The 16,150-nt window shown below is 39.6% G+C and overlaps 1 protein-coding gene across 2 annotated transcripts in view; it reads right to left on the reverse strand.

Annotated features, from left to right (window-relative positions):
• Window positions 1–4,861: 4,861 nt before the first annotated feature.
• Window positions 4,862–16,150, reverse strand: part of BCAN (brevican) — a 206,600-nt gene continuing 195,311 nt past the window's right edge. For both annotated transcript variants that reach the window (XM_073639502.1, XM_073639501.1), the window contains exons 11-14: window positions 8,024–8,106; window positions 6,804–6,948; window positions 6,500–6,682; window positions 4,862–5,683 (exon numbers count right to left, since the gene is read on the reverse strand). In XM_073639502.1, coding sequence (XP_073495603.1) covers window positions 5,673–5,683; window positions 6,500–6,682; window positions 6,804–6,948; window positions 8,024–8,106 — 422 coding nt within the window. In that variant the 3' untranslated portion in view covers window positions 4,862–5,672. The remainder of the gene's footprint in view (window positions 5,684–6,499; window positions 6,683–6,803; window positions 6,949–8,023; window positions 8,107–16,150) is intronic.

A 16,150-nucleotide genomic window follows, 5' to 3' on the forward strand; every position in this document is an offset into this window, starting at 1 on the left:
ACAAGAATATAACTACTATAATACTGCTCCTATGTACAAGAATATAACTACTATAATACTGCTCCTATGTACAAGAATATAACTACTATAATACTGCCCCTATGTACAAGAATATAACTACTATAATTCTGCCCCTATGTACAAGAATATAACTACTATAATACTGCCCCCATGTACAAGAATATAACTACTATAATACTGCTCCCTATGTACAAGAATATAACTACTATAATACTGCCTCTATGTACAAGAATATAACTACTATAATACTGCTCCTATGTACAAGAATATAACTACTATAATACTGCCCCCTTTGTACAAGAATATAACTACTATAATACTGCCTCTATGTACAAGAATATAACTACTATAATACTGCTCCTATGTACAAGAATATAACTACTATAATACTGCCCCCTTTGTACAAGAACATAACTACTATAATACTGCTCCCATGTACAAGAATATAACTACTATAATACTGCCTCTATGTACAAGAATATAACTACTATAATACTGCGCCTATGTAAAAGAATATAACTAGTATAATACTGCTCCCATGTACAAGAATATAACTACTATAATACTACCCCCTTTGTACAAGAATATAACTACTATAATACTGCTCCTATGTACAAGAATATAACTACTATAATACTGCCTCTATGTACAAGAATATAACTACTATAATACTGCGCCTATGTGCAAGAATATAAATACTATAATACTGCTCCTATGTACAAGAATATAACTACTATAATACTCCCTCTATGTACAAGACTATAACTACTATAATACTGCTCCCTATATACAAGAATATAACTACTATAATACTGCTCCTATCTACAAGAATAGAATTACTATAATACTGCCCCCTATGTACAGAATATAACTATTATAATACTGCTCCCTATGTACAAGAATATAACTACTATAATACTGCCTCTATGTACAAGAATATAACTACTATAATACTGCTCCTATGTACAAGAATATAACTACTATAATACTGCCCCCTTTGTACAAGAATATAACTACTATAATACTGCCCCCTTTGTACAAGAATATAACTACTATAATACTGCTCCTATGTACAAGAATATAACTACTATAATACTGCTCCCTATGTACAAGAATATAACTACTATAATACTGCTCCTATGTACAAGAATATAACTACTATAATACTGCCCCTATGTATAAGAATATAACTACTATAATGCTGCCCCTATGTACAAGAATATAACTACTATAATACTGCCCCTATGTACAAGAATATAACTACTATAATACTGCTCCTATGTACAAGAATATAACTACTATAATACTGCCCCTATGTACAAGAATATAACTACTATAATACTGCCCCTATGTACAAGAATATAACTACTATAATACTGCTCCTATGTACAAGAATATAATTACTATAATACTGACCTGTATGTACAAGAATATAGCTACTATAATACTGCTCCTATGTACAAGAATATAACTACTATAATACTGCTCCTATGTACAAGAATATAACTACTATAATACTGCCCCTATGTACAAGAATATAAGTAGTATAATACTGCCCCTATGTACAAGAATATAACTACTATAATACTGCTCCTATGTACAAGAATATAACTACTATAATACTGCTCCTATGTACAAGAATATAACTACTATAATACTGCCCCTATGTACAAGAATATAACTACTATAATACTGCCCCTATGTACAAGAATATAACTACTATAATACTGCTCCTATGTACAAGAATATAACTACTATAATACTGCCCCTATGTACAAGAATATAACTACTATAATACTGCCCCTATGTACAAGAATATAACTACTATAATACTGCTCCTACGTACAAGAATATAATTACTATAATACTGACCTGTATGTACAAGAATATAGCTACTATAATACTGCTCCTATGTACAAGAATATAACTACTATAATACTGCTCCTATGTACAAGAATATAACTACTATAATACTGCTCCTATGTACAAGAATATAATTACTATAATACTGACCTGTATGTACAAGAATATAACTACTATAATACTGCTCCTATGTACAAGAATATAACTACTATAATACTGCTCCTATGTACAAGAATATAACTACTATAATACTGCTCCTATGTACAAGAATATAACTACTATAATACTGCCCCTATGTACAAGAATATAACTACTATAATACTGCTCCTATGTACAAGAATATAAGTACTATAATACTGCTCCTATGTACAAGAATATAACTACTATAATACTGCCTCTATGTACAAGAATATAACTACTATAATACTGCTCCTATGTACAAGAATATAACTAATATAATACTGCCCCCTTTGTACAAGAATATAACTACTATAATACTGCCTCTATGTACAAGAATATAATTACTATAATACTGCCTCTATGTACAAGAATATAACTACTATAATACTGCTCCCTATATACAAGAATATAACTACTATAATACTGCTCCTATCTGCAAGAATATGATTACTATAATACTGCCTCTATGTACAAGAATATAACTACTATAATACTGCTCCTATATACAAGAATATAACTACTATAATACTGCTCCTATGTACAAGAATATAACTACTATAATACTGCTCCTATGTACAAGAATATAACTACTATAATACTGCTCCTATGTACAAGAATATAACTACTATAATACTGCCCCTATGTACAAGAATATAACTACTATAATTCTGCCCCTATGTACAAGAATATAACTACTATAATACTGCCCCCATGTACAAGAATATAACTACTATAATACTGCTCCCTATGTACAAGAATATAACTACTATAATACTGCCTCTATGTACAAGAATATAACTACTATAATACTGCTCCTATGTACAAGAATATAACTACTATAATACTGCCCCCTTTGTACAAGAATATAACTACTATAATACTGCCTCTATGTACAAGAATATAACTACTATAATACTGCTCCTATGTACAAGAATATAACTACTATAATACTGCCCCCTTTGTACAAGAATATAACTACTATAATACTGCTCCCATGTACAAGAATATAACTACTATAATACTGCCTCTATGTACAAGAATATAACTACTATAATACTGCGCCTATGTAAAAGAATATAACTAGTATAATACTGCTCCCATGTACAAGAATATAACTACTATAATACTACCCCCTTTGTACAAGAATATAACTACTATAATACTGCTCCTATGTACAAGAATATAACTACTATAATACTGCCTCTATGTACAAGAATATAACTACTATAATACTGCGCCTATGTGCAAGAATATAAATACTATAATACTGCTCCTATGTACAAGAATATAACTACTATAATACTCCCTCTATGTACAAGACTATAACTACTATAATACTGCTCCCTATATACAAGAATATAACTACTATAATACTGCTCCTATCTACAAGAATAGAATTACTATAATACTGCCCCCTATGTACAGAATATAACTATTATAATACTGCTCCCTATGTACAAGAATATAACTACTATAATACTGCCTCTATGTACAAGAATATAACTACTATAATACTGCTCCTATGTACAAGAATATAACTACTATAATACTGCCCCCTTTGTACAAGAATATAACTACTATAATACTGCCCCCTTTGTACAAGAATATAACTACTATAATACTGCTCCTATGTACAAGAATATAACTACTATAATACTGCTCCCTATGTACAAGAATATAACTACTATAATACTGCTCCTATGTACAAGAATATAACTACTATAATACTGCCCCTATGTATAAGAATATAACTACTATAATGCTGCCCCTATGTACAAGAATATAACTACTATAATACTGCCCCTATGTACAAGAATATAACTACTATAATACTGCTCCTATGTACAAGAATATAACTACTATAATACTGCCCCTATGTACAAGAATATAACTACTATAATACTGCCCCTATGTACAAGAATATAACTACTATAATACTGCTCCTATGTACAAGAATATAATTACTATAATACTGACCTGTATGTACAAGAATATAGCTACTATAATACTGCTCCTATGTACAAGAATATAACTACTATAATACTGCTCCTATGTACAAGAATATAACTACTATAATACTGCCCCTATGTACAAGAATATAAGTAGTATAATACTGCCCCTATGTACAAGAATATAACTACTATAATACTGCTCCTATGTACAAGAATATAACTACTATAATACTGCTCCTATGTACAAGAATATAACTACTATAATACTGCCCCTATGTACAAGAATATAACTACTATAATACTGCCCCTATGTACAAGAATATAACTACTATAATACTGCTCCTATGTACAAGAATATAACTACTATAATACTGCCCCTATGTACAAGAATATAACTACTATAATACTGCCCCTATGTACAAGAATATAACTACTATAATACTGCTCCTACGTACAAGAATATAATTACTATAATACTGACCTGTATGTACAAGAATATAGCTACTATAATACTGCTCCTATGTACAAGAATATAACTACTATAATACTGCTCCTATGTACAAGAATATAACTACTATAATACTGCTCCTATGTACAAGAATATAATTACTATAATACTGACCTGTATGTACAAGAATATAACTACTATAATACTGCTCCTATGTACAAGAATATAACTACTATAATACTGCTCCTATGTACAAGAATATAACTACTATAATACTGCTCCTATGTACAAGAATATAACTACTATAATACTGCCCCTATGTACAAGAATATAAGTAGTATAATAGTACTATTACTAAATAGTTATTTCTATAAAGGTCACTTACTTTAAGAAAATGGAAAGAAAAAAAAAACAATTTATTTACTTTTATTTCAACAAAATCTCAGTCACTTACAATAATTAGTGAATACTTCCAGTTGATACTAATCATTGCTTCCACCTCCCCCGTTTGTAACATTCGGCACCAGATAACCAAAGTTGCAGAATGTGTTTCCACAGACGGTCTGCTAAAATTTACCAGCAGATAATAATTTTAGGGACTCTTCATCAGTCTGGCATCAAGATCTGGTGTGATTTATGGGTGAGAACATTGTCTATGGTGGCACAGAGTGTGGATCTGGTGGGTGTCTCTGTAACTACAGTAATTCTGATGGGCAGCCATGACCTGAGTTCAGATGATGCTATCAACATGATCAACATGAATGGTTGCAGGTACAAGTTCACAATTATTACATCTTGTGTATATTGTAAAGAAAACCTTCACCCTTTGACTAGGATTTTCAACAGGTTACAGCCTAGCCTCTGCCAAAATGGCCGCCTCTTCTCCCAACATAAATAGGGAAATGTTGTAAAAAGTGAAGACACATAAGGAATATAATTTTAAAAACTCACTATCCTATGGATAATCTGAACTGGAACATGTATCTAGGCTGGTCGTTGAAAACTATGCGTAGTGAAGGGGTTATAGATGCTTGTGGTACAGGACAGTCAGGCTACAGACTAATAGTATATAGCACCTCCCTGTGACCCTGCTTTAGTGGAGTGTTGGCCAAACATGGCCGCGTCTTGGTAGTCGTAGAGCCTGTGACAATTGGCCAAGACTTCATATTCGAGTGACAGATGGATTAGGATCTGGAGATGTGGTCACGTCATTGAAGTGCTGCATGGAAACAGAAGGGTAAATAGCAAAATGTGAGTAAAATCACCTTGAAAAAAGGAATCCTTATAAAAAGACGGGCAAATTTCGAACACTTGATTCGTTTTTTTTTTTCATCTATCCAACCAACCAAGAAACATTTACGCAAGTCAATGCATGCTCCAGAGTTGTAGATAATTTCCCTCACCTGGCCAAGCCAGATTGGGTTGATGTCTCTAATTTCCATTGGAACAAAAATATACAATATAATGCACCCCTTGATACACCCCCAAATCCAGCAAGACGGAGAGGGGAAGGGTGGGTTGCTCAAACTTGGGCAGGGTGAAAGGGTGGGTGCTCAAACTGTAGCCAAAAGAGGTGCAGTGTTCCACTTCTGCTGCATACGTATCTGCCCCTAGAGCGGAAATTTAACTAATTTATTAGGGGAAAATATTAGGGGAAATTGGTCAGATTTTCCTTGAGGGTGGGGGTCTGAGGGAGCAGATGATAAAATATCTCATAGTTTTTTTAAAATATGTGGTGTCCCCAGAGGCATAGAGTGGAGAAAGTCAGAGAGAAGTTTCTCCATTATGGCTAGGAGTGGGGCTAGAGTTAGGATTAGTTCTAAAGTTAGGGCTATAGTTAGAGCTAGGGCTAGGTTTAGAGCTAAGGTTAGGGCTAGGGTGTCCTCTCAGACACTGGGTGTTCTCTCAGCCCATCTAGAACTAGTTTCATGAGATCTCATTTGTCAATGTCCTTTATTAATTGCCATTAAAAATTGCCCAACTACCCGTTTCTGTAGTTGACTTAACTTGTTAGGACACCTCTCTGGCTTCTTACCAGGTAAGCAATTTATTTGTGGTTCTTCCCATGCTCCGTCCAACTGGCACTTGATAATGGGTAAATTCCGTTGAACAAAACCATCTTCACAGCGATATCCTACCACAGAGCTGATTGGGTACCGTATTTTGGGTCGGCCATATATAGACGCATTAGCCACTTCCGGTGGGGGACCACAGGACACTAGAAACAATATGAATATGTGATGCTAAAAAAATAACTCTTCTACACATCGAATCTCACCTTCCATTATCGGGGATCATTTTGGTATGGTGGATGGAGTTTTGTCTGTAATTACTCTTACCCAGGCCCATTTTACAAGTATATGGCAGATGGTAGTTGCATGGGACGTCGCTCCAGAGACCACCATCATGCCAACCCATTACCACACAGTCTTCACCGGAGAGGAAATAGCTGTCAGGTTGTCCTTGTTTCCAATTTTCAAAAAGCTGTAAAAAAAAAAAAGTTAAAATATAGAAGATTTATGATTCAACCGAGTCTATATTACTGTATGTAGGAGACTTAGCATTGGTCCTTTGGCACCTTTAAAGAGATAATGGGTCAAAGTTTACTTCTTATTTTATCTAGTATTGTCATAGAGAAAAGCTAAAATCCATAAGACATCTCCGGAGAGGGGACATATCATTCTCACATTGTAAATATGGGATTATTTATAGCTTGGGAAGAGATAAGTTAATTCTAAGTGCGGAAGTGGAAGAGAGTTCACACGTCAACCTCCATTGAATTAGGAAACTCCTGCAGTCACCAGGTAATTGCAACAGGGTATCTACTCTGCCAGCTATACACCAAAGCTGGGATTTGTTTTTTTCGGAGGCTGAGAAGTGCATTGGGTTTCCTCTGTTCAAAGGATTTTTCTGAGATGTTTTGGAGCCAGTGATCAGTGATGAATATTGGGGTTTGCATTGATCCTATATTTATGGGAGATCTATTTTCGGGGTCATAGGGAAGGGACGAACATAACGCATTCACTCAAATCACCATAAGGCCAGCAGAACCTCTCAAACTTGATATTGGTCCGATGGATGGTGTTATCCATATTATAGACAGGTAAAGTTGGGAAAAGAAACATGATGACAATATCCACCACCTGAGACCGCCAGGAGCAAAGATAATCCTGTAAGTTGGGGATCTCATAAAATTCTGAAAGACCTATGACATCCCACAAGCAGCCCCCACATGAGCTCACCAAGGAGAGGTATGTGGGCATAATCTTGATCTAATAAAACCAGAGTTTCGGTTTCTGTCATTCGTCAGTCCAGGAAGGTACAGATTGCTGTGGGTTCTGCCTGTTTTCCTAAGGAGTACCTCCCTCCGCTAAGCTCTGAATCATTTGCGTGACATCAGGTTTAGTAATTCTTTTTTGTTATCCCTTTTATTTTATGCAATTGTATATACAGAATTGTTTTGTTCCCATTTTGTATCATCTTGGTATATTTTTATAAACACAGCCTACCTTTTCAGATTAAATATATAAAACTTAATAACTCTGTTCCTTTGGCTTACCAGAGGATTTCCATCTGACCACTGAAAGTCTCCTTCTATCGTCCGATCATTGAGGCCTGTCCATTGGTAGTCCTGATACTTATCTACCATAAAATAAAAAAAAATGTAATTAGTGGACTTTTTTTATTGCTCATATCCATGGTGGTCCCTACTCATAAACCTCCCAGCAAGTGCTTGAGAAAAGTATTGTGATAAAAAAATGTGGTATGCTGTACTTCTTGTAGCTTTATTGGATTAAAACACTGGGTCCATCAAGTGCAACCTTAGATGTTCTAAGTGTGGCTAAAGTGTTTAGTAAAGTTGTCAATATAAATGATCAAAACAAACATATATAATAAAAACAGGACTACAATATAAGGAATGAGATTTTGACAATAACGTTCATCCAGGCCAAATGCGCTCCCAAGAAGCCAGTGAATACTGTGGGTATATATTCTCCAAAAGATCTTTATCACTCAAGTAAATACAACGCGTTTCGACAAGATTATGTCTTCCTCAGGTTTATTCTCATACATTTTTAAGATACAACTGCTTCTTAAAGGAAACAAAAGCACAGTTTTGGGTGGGGGCTGTGCAGACAGAATTAATACTATAAAATCCAATTCATCAATCCACAACAAATCTTAAAAGTATAAAATATACTCGTTCATAACGCTTACACTGTGTTCCAAATTATTATGCAAATAATATTTTCTCAGATTTTCCCAAATTCCCTATATGAATTGCAGTCATTGTAATTTTCCAGTCAAATAACTATTAGAATACAATTGAAAGGTTTTTGTACAAACTGCCTATGATAACAGGATATTTTTTAAAAAATAAAACACTCAAACTGCACTCACAATGCATGTTCCAAATTATTATGCACAGCAGAGTTTTCAACCTTTTCATTTTAATAAAGAACAAAAAAATGGTCATTTGTGAAATTATAAGCATTAGCAGGTTATTACAAACTGAAATCAAACAGTTTTCAACTCAAAACTTTATTCTAGGTGATGTTACATTTGCACATAGGACCCCTTGTTCGAAAGGAGCTTCTGAACTCTCTCGTCCATTGAATTTGTCAGGTTTTGGATGGTTTCTGCTTCAATTGTTTTGCATGAGGACAGAATACCCTCCCAGAGCTGTTGCTTAGATGTGAACTGCCTCCCGCCATCATAGACACTCCTTTTGATGATGCTCCAGAGGTTCTCAATGGGATTGAGGTCAGGGGAGCATGGGGGTCACACCATAAGTTTGTCCCCTTTTATGCCCACAGCAGCCAGAGATGCAGATGTGTTATGTGCAGCATGAGACGGGGCATTATCATGCATGAAAATGATCTTGCTGTGGAATGCACGGTTCTTCTTCTTGAACCATGGAAGGAAGTGCTGTTTGAGAAACTCAACATACATTATGGAGTTCATCTTTACCCCTTCAGGGATCCTAAAAGGGCCGACAATCTCTCTTCCCATGATTCCAGCCCAAAACATTACTCCACCTCCTCCTTGTTAGCGCCGTAGCCGTGTTTGCATGGGGTGTCCATCAACCAGCCATCCTCCACTCCATCCATCTGGACCATCGAGATCATTTCATGCATGATAATGCCCCGTCTCATGCTGCACATAACACATCTGCATCTCTGGCTGCTATGGGCATAAAAGGGGACAAACTTATGGTGTGGCCCCCATGCTCCCCTGACCTCTACCCCATTGAGAACCTCTGGAGCATCATCAAAAGGAGTGTCTATGATGGTGGGAGGCAGTTCACATCTAAGCAACAGCTCTGGGAGGGTATTCTGTCCTCATGCAAAACAATTGAAGCAGAAACCATCCAAAACCTGACAAATTCAATGGACGAGAGAGTTCAGAAGCTCCTTTCGAACAAGGGGTCCTATGTGCAAATGTAACATCACCTAGAATAAAGTTTTGAGTTGAAAACTGTTTGATTTCAGTGTGTAATAACCTGCTAATGCTTATAATTTCAAAAATGACCATTTTTTTGTTCTTTATTCAAATGAAAAGGTTGAAAACTCTGCTGTGCATAATAATTTGGAACATGCATTTTGAGTGCAGTTGGAGTATTTTATTTCTTAAAAAATATCCTGTTATCATAGGCAGCTTGTACAAAAACCTTTCAATTGTCCTCTAATAGTTATTTGACTGGAAAATTACAATGACTGCAATTCATATAGGTAATTTGGGAAAATCTGAGAAAATATTATTTGCATAATAATTTGGAACACAGTGTATATTAAGTACTTTGTTAAAAGATATGTAAATGAATATTGTCAAAAACCTACAAAAATTAATGTCCCAAAAAAAAAACACATAATAAATACCTTACTTTTAAAACACTAGAAAACTACACTTATGAAACCCTATTAAAAATGTTTTTTTATATATGTATATAAATATAAGACTTTTTTATTTCAGAATAACCTTTGCATATTTTCTTATACACCTTCTATAATGTCATTCAGCCCGTCAGGGTACAGCGTCCCTAGTCTAAATATTCCCAAAAAAAGGATTTTTTTTCGGTTCAATCTTTCCAGACGATTTGAGCAATCGGCTGGTATTTGTTCGGCTGGTGTCAGTTATATGACATTTTTTATTATGTTTAAAGCATAAATGTCTAGATAGACTGTGCTTCAAGAATCCATTGTTTGCGTTGTTCCTGTGGCCATTCATACGTGGTCTGAGTGTCGGCGTGGTGCGACCCACGTATTGAAGGCCACAGGTACAAGTAATTAGTAATATACTATAAAGTCCCTATTACAGGAAAGCCTTTGTGTAATTTGGATTCGTTCTCACGTATTATTTAACAATATGGAGTCGGAATTATGATCGATAATTTTACAGCAGCAGCATTTTTTAATATGGCATTTGATGACTCCTTTTTTTATTATTAAAATTAATATTTTTTTCTATGATCCATTTTTTGCTGGGGGCAATGATACCTTTTATGATATGAATATAAGGAATGACTTATTTTTACTTTATGGAGAAACCATCAAAGTCTTGGTAGTTTACTGACGAGATGTCGATGGCGATGCTCTGTGATACTTGAAGATGCTCTTTTGTCACCTTCAATGACATTGTAGCGTAGGAGTGGTGGAGATGATGTTCTACTCTCTGACACCCCAAGTGGTTAAATGTATTTTATAGTAATATATGTTATCTGAAAGTAAAACCCCAGTTTAGCATAGACAGTGTTAACTGTAACGGCCGGCCTAGATTGGGGAGGGGGAACTGAGAGTTAGTGCCAAGTTCAGGAAGTGTCAAGTTCAGTTAGGAGAAGTATGGAGGAGTGATAGCAGTGGTCATACGCAGTGGGCTGCTAGGGTCAACAGGAGCCTGTTACACGGGGTAGTCGATTGCCATAGAACCCTTCCATGAGAATCCATCTGTCGGCCTGGGGACCTCGAGATGGACGTCGCGGCCTTAGGGTGCACTAAGCCTGTGGTGTTGCAGGGAAAGATGGACTCATACTCTAAGAGGTGGAAGGTAATGGAATCCTGGTGCACTGCCAGTGGTGGAGAACAATTCCTAGTGCTAGAAGAGTTAGCAAGAGGGATACTCTACTCATACCGAGAACTAGGGCTGAAGTTATGTCTAGTACCTGTTGGCAGTGGCGTACCGCCAATGGCGGCAGGCCACGCGACTGTTATGGGGCCCGTGAGCCTGGGGGCCCCATAGCAGTCGCCCCCCTCCTGCACCCCCCCGCTCCGGTGCTTGATTGCTGCCGCCGCCCGCCTGTCTTCAGGCATGGCCGCGCGCAGTGCGCTGTGTGGCTGTGTCTTATAGTAATGACGCGGCAGGGTCGACACTGCACCTTTAATTGTGCTTGTGTCGTCCCTGCCGTCATTACTAGCAGATCAGTGCCGCGGAGCAGGGATGCAGGACGGGGGCCCCAATGAAGGAAGACCCTGAGGGGGGCCTCGATGAAGGGAGGCCCTGATGAAGGGAGGCCCCGAGGGGGTCCTGATGAAGTGCCGGCAATTAAGCAGCGCCGGCGGAGCAGGGGATGCAGGAGGGGGGCTCCAATGAAGTGCCGGCAATCAAACACCGCTGTAGGTCCTCTCTGCAGAGATGCTGGGGGAGCGGTCTGGGCACCGACGGTGAGTGGGCCCCTCTGATGGTCCAGGGCCTGTGATAGCCATCAGACATGCCGGCGGCCCTGCACAGCTGGACTGGACAAGGGGCAGGTAAGTGAGGCTTGTCGCCAGATTCCCCAATTCCCATATTAAATATATTTCTAATGTGTCTTGTGTGTATGACTGTGTATATATATATTTGTCTGTTCTATGTGTTTTTAAGAATGTGTTCAAATATGTACGTATGTCTGTATGTGTACGTATCTGTTTGTGTATGTGCGTGTCTGCATAATGTATGTGTGCATATCTGTGTACCATGTGCATGTCTGCTTACCATGTGCGTGCATGTCTGCATACCGTGTTCGTGCATGTCTGCATACCGTGTGCGTGCATATCTGCATACTGTGTGTGCATGTCTGCATACCGTGTGCGTGCATGTCTGCATACCGTGTGTGCATGTCTGCGTACTGTGTGTGCATGTCTGCGTACTGTGTGTGCATGTCTCCGTACTGTGTGTGCATGTCTGCGTACCGTGTGCGTGCATGTCTGCGTACCGTGTGCATGCATGTCTGCGTACTGTGTGTGCGCATGTCTGCATACTGTGTGTGTGTGTGCGCATGTCTGCATACTGTGTGTGTATGTCTGCGTACTGTGTGTGTGCGCATGTCTGCATACTGTGTGTGTATGTCTGCGTACTGTGTGTGCGCATGTCTGCATACTGTGTGTGTGTGTGTGCATGTCTGCATACTGTGTGTGTATGTCTGCGTACTGTGTGTGCGCATGTCTGCATACTGTGTGTGTGCGCATGTCAGCATACTGTGTGTGTATGTCTGCGTACTGTGTGCGTGCGCATGTCTGCATACTGTGTATGTCTGCGTACTGTGTGTGCGCATGTCTGCATACTGTGTGTGTGTGCGCATGTCTGCATACTGTGTGTGTATGTCTGCGTACTGTGTGTGTGCGCATGTCTGCATACTGTGTGTGTATGTCTGCGTACTGTGTGTGTGCGCATGTCTGCATACTGTGTGTGTATGTCTGCGTACTGTGTGTGTGCCCATGTCTGCATACTGTGTGTGTGTGCATGTCTGCATACTGTGTGTGTATGTCTGCGTACTGTGTGTGTGTGCATGTCTGCATACTGTGTGTGTATGTCTGCGTACTGTGTGTGTGCGCATGTCTGCATACTGTGTGTGTATGTCTGCGTACTGTGTGTGTGCCCATGTCTGCATACTGTGTGTGTATGTCTGCGTACTGTGTGTGTGCGCATGTCTGCATACTGTGTATGTCTGCGTACTGTGTGTGTGCACATGTCTGCGTACTGTGTGTGTGTGTGTGTCCGCGTGTGTTGGCATATGTGAAGGATGAGGGGGCAGGCTGGGCCCTGTGTTATATACCTATATTTCTCTGCCATATCTGTGCATCATGAATCTTGGTATGTGTTAATGGGGCCACTGAGACTCTTTCGCCCGGGGGCCCACGAAAACCTGGTTGAAAACAATGATGGAGGAGGGAGCGTCATGTGACACTCTCTCTCCCATCATTCCTCCTCTGCGTCTGCAGCAGCGGTGTGATGACGCTCCACGCTCTGTCAGACAATGGAGCTGGCAGATGCTGAGGTGATGAGAGAGACGCGCTGCAGAGACTGAAGCAGCAGGGAATGAGGAGCGGTAAGTATGTACAGTATTTATTTTTAAATCAGTGAGTACTGATAAAACTGGAGGACTGGGGGCTGCATTTTACCCTATGGGGGGCTGCATTTTACTGCATACAGGACCATGGGAAGTGCATTATACTGCGTACAGGACCATGGGGTGCATTATACTTTGTTGAGGACCATGGGGAGTGCATTATACTGTGTGGAGGACCATGGGGAGTGCATGAGTGCATTATACTGCGTGGAGGACCATAGGAAATCCATTATACTGCGTGGAGCACCATAGGGAGTGCATTATACTGTGTGGAGGACCATAGGGAGTCCATTATCCTGTGTGGAGGATCATAGGGAGTGCATTATACTGTGTGGAGGACCATAGGGAGTCCATTATACTGTGTGGAGGACAATAGAGAGTGCATTATACTGCGTGGAGGACCATGGGGACTGCATTATACTGTGTGGAGGACCATAGGGAGTGCATTATACTGTGTGGAGGACCATAGGGAGTGAATTATACTGTGTGGAGGACCATAGGGAGTGCATTATACTGTGTGCAGGACCATGGGGAGTGCATTATACTGTGTGGAGGACAATAGGGAGTGAATTATACTGTGTGGAGGACCATAGGGAGTGCATTATACTGTGTGCAGGACCATGGGGAGTGCATTATACTGTGTGCAGGACCATGGGAAGAGCATTATACTATATGGAGGACTATGGGGGGAGTGCATTATACTGTGTGCAGGACCATGGGGAGTGCATTATACTATATGGAGGACTATGAGGAGTGCATTATACTGTGTGCAGGACCATGGGGAGTGCATTATACTGTTTAATAATGCACACAGTATAATTCACTCCCCCCATAGTCCTCCATATAGTATAATGCACTTCCCATGGTCCTGCACACAGTATAATGCACTCCCCATGGTCCTGCACACAGTATAATGCACTCACCATGGTCCTCCACACAGTATAATGCACTCGCCATGGTCCTCCACACAGTATAATGCACTCGCCATGGTCCTCCCCACAGTATAATGCACTCACCCTGGCCCTCCACACAGTATAACGCACTCGCCATGGTCCTCCACACAGTATAATACACTCACCATGGTCCTCAACACAGTATAAGACACTCGCCATGGTCCTGTATACAGTATAAGACACTCGCCATGGTCCTGCATACAGTATAAGACAGTCGCCATGGTCCTCCAAACAGTATAAGACAGTCGCCATGGTCCTCCACACAGTATAATGCACTCGCCATGGTCCTCCACACAGTATAATGCACTCGCCATGGTCCTCCACACAGTATAATGCACTCGCCATGGTCCTCCACACAGTATAATGCACTCGCCATGGTCCTCCACACAGTATAATGCACTCGGCATGGTCCTCCACACAGTATAATGCACTCGCCATGGTCCTCCACACAGTATAAGACACTCGCCATGGTCCTCCACACAGTATAAGTGTTATGTTCTGCTACCAGAGCTAAGGAAAGAGAGGAGATCTGTCCCTACGATAGAACTCAGCTTAATCCCTACGATGTAACAGGGAACCTGATCCTGCGATCAGACCTGCTAAAGTCCTAAGCTAGTCTGTACGGAGACCTATAGATGTGGGGAAGGAATCCCTACAAGTACTAAGGACTGGGAGGAATATGGGACACCTCCTAACAGAAATAGTAGCAGACAGACGAACAAACAAAATATATAGAACATAGAGGTCAGTAGACCAAGCAAACTAACAGAGCAAGACACAGAGCACAGGCTAGCTAGAAAGTAGATATACAATGAAGTCCAGCAAAGCCAGAAGGGCGGAGCAGGCTTAAATAGGCCAACAAGGTTATGTGACCAGCAAAGGAAAAAAAAACCTAAGAGCAAGGTTCTAACAGTACCTCCCCTTCTAAGAGGATCCTCCGGATCCCCTAGGACCAGGCTTATCAGGAAATCTCCTGTGAAACGCTCTGATAAGTCTGGACGCGGAAACATCATCCGACCTCACCCAAGAGTTATCCTCGGGTCCGAAACCTTTCCAGGCCACAAGATACTGCAAACTACCTCTATACAGTCTAGAGTTAAGGATGCGAGAAATTTCATATTCCCCGTCCTCCACCACCGGAGGAACAGAGGCAGAGGCGTCACAATCCGATACAACAGCTTTTTTCAACAGAGAGACATGAAATACCGGATTAATTCTCCAGGAGGTAGGAACCTCCAACCTAACAGCAGATTGGTTGACAACCTGAAGCACCTTAAAGGGCCCTACAAACTTGGGACCCAATTTCTTAGAAGGAATCCTCAACCGCAGATTCCTAGAGGACAACCAAACCATGTCACCAACAGCGAACAAAACCTCCTGTCGTTTCCTATCAAAGTAGTCCTTAGATTTT

Source organism: Phyllobates terribilis, unplaced genomic scaffold (genome assembly GCF_046119375.1).
Source record: "Phyllobates terribilis strain yellow unplaced genomic scaffold, ASM4611937v1 Scaffold_7__3_contigs__length_470593459, whole genome shotgun sequence".
NCBI classification, from domain to species: Eukaryota; Metazoa; Chordata; class Amphibia; order Anura; family Dendrobatidae; genus Phyllobates; species Phyllobates terribilis.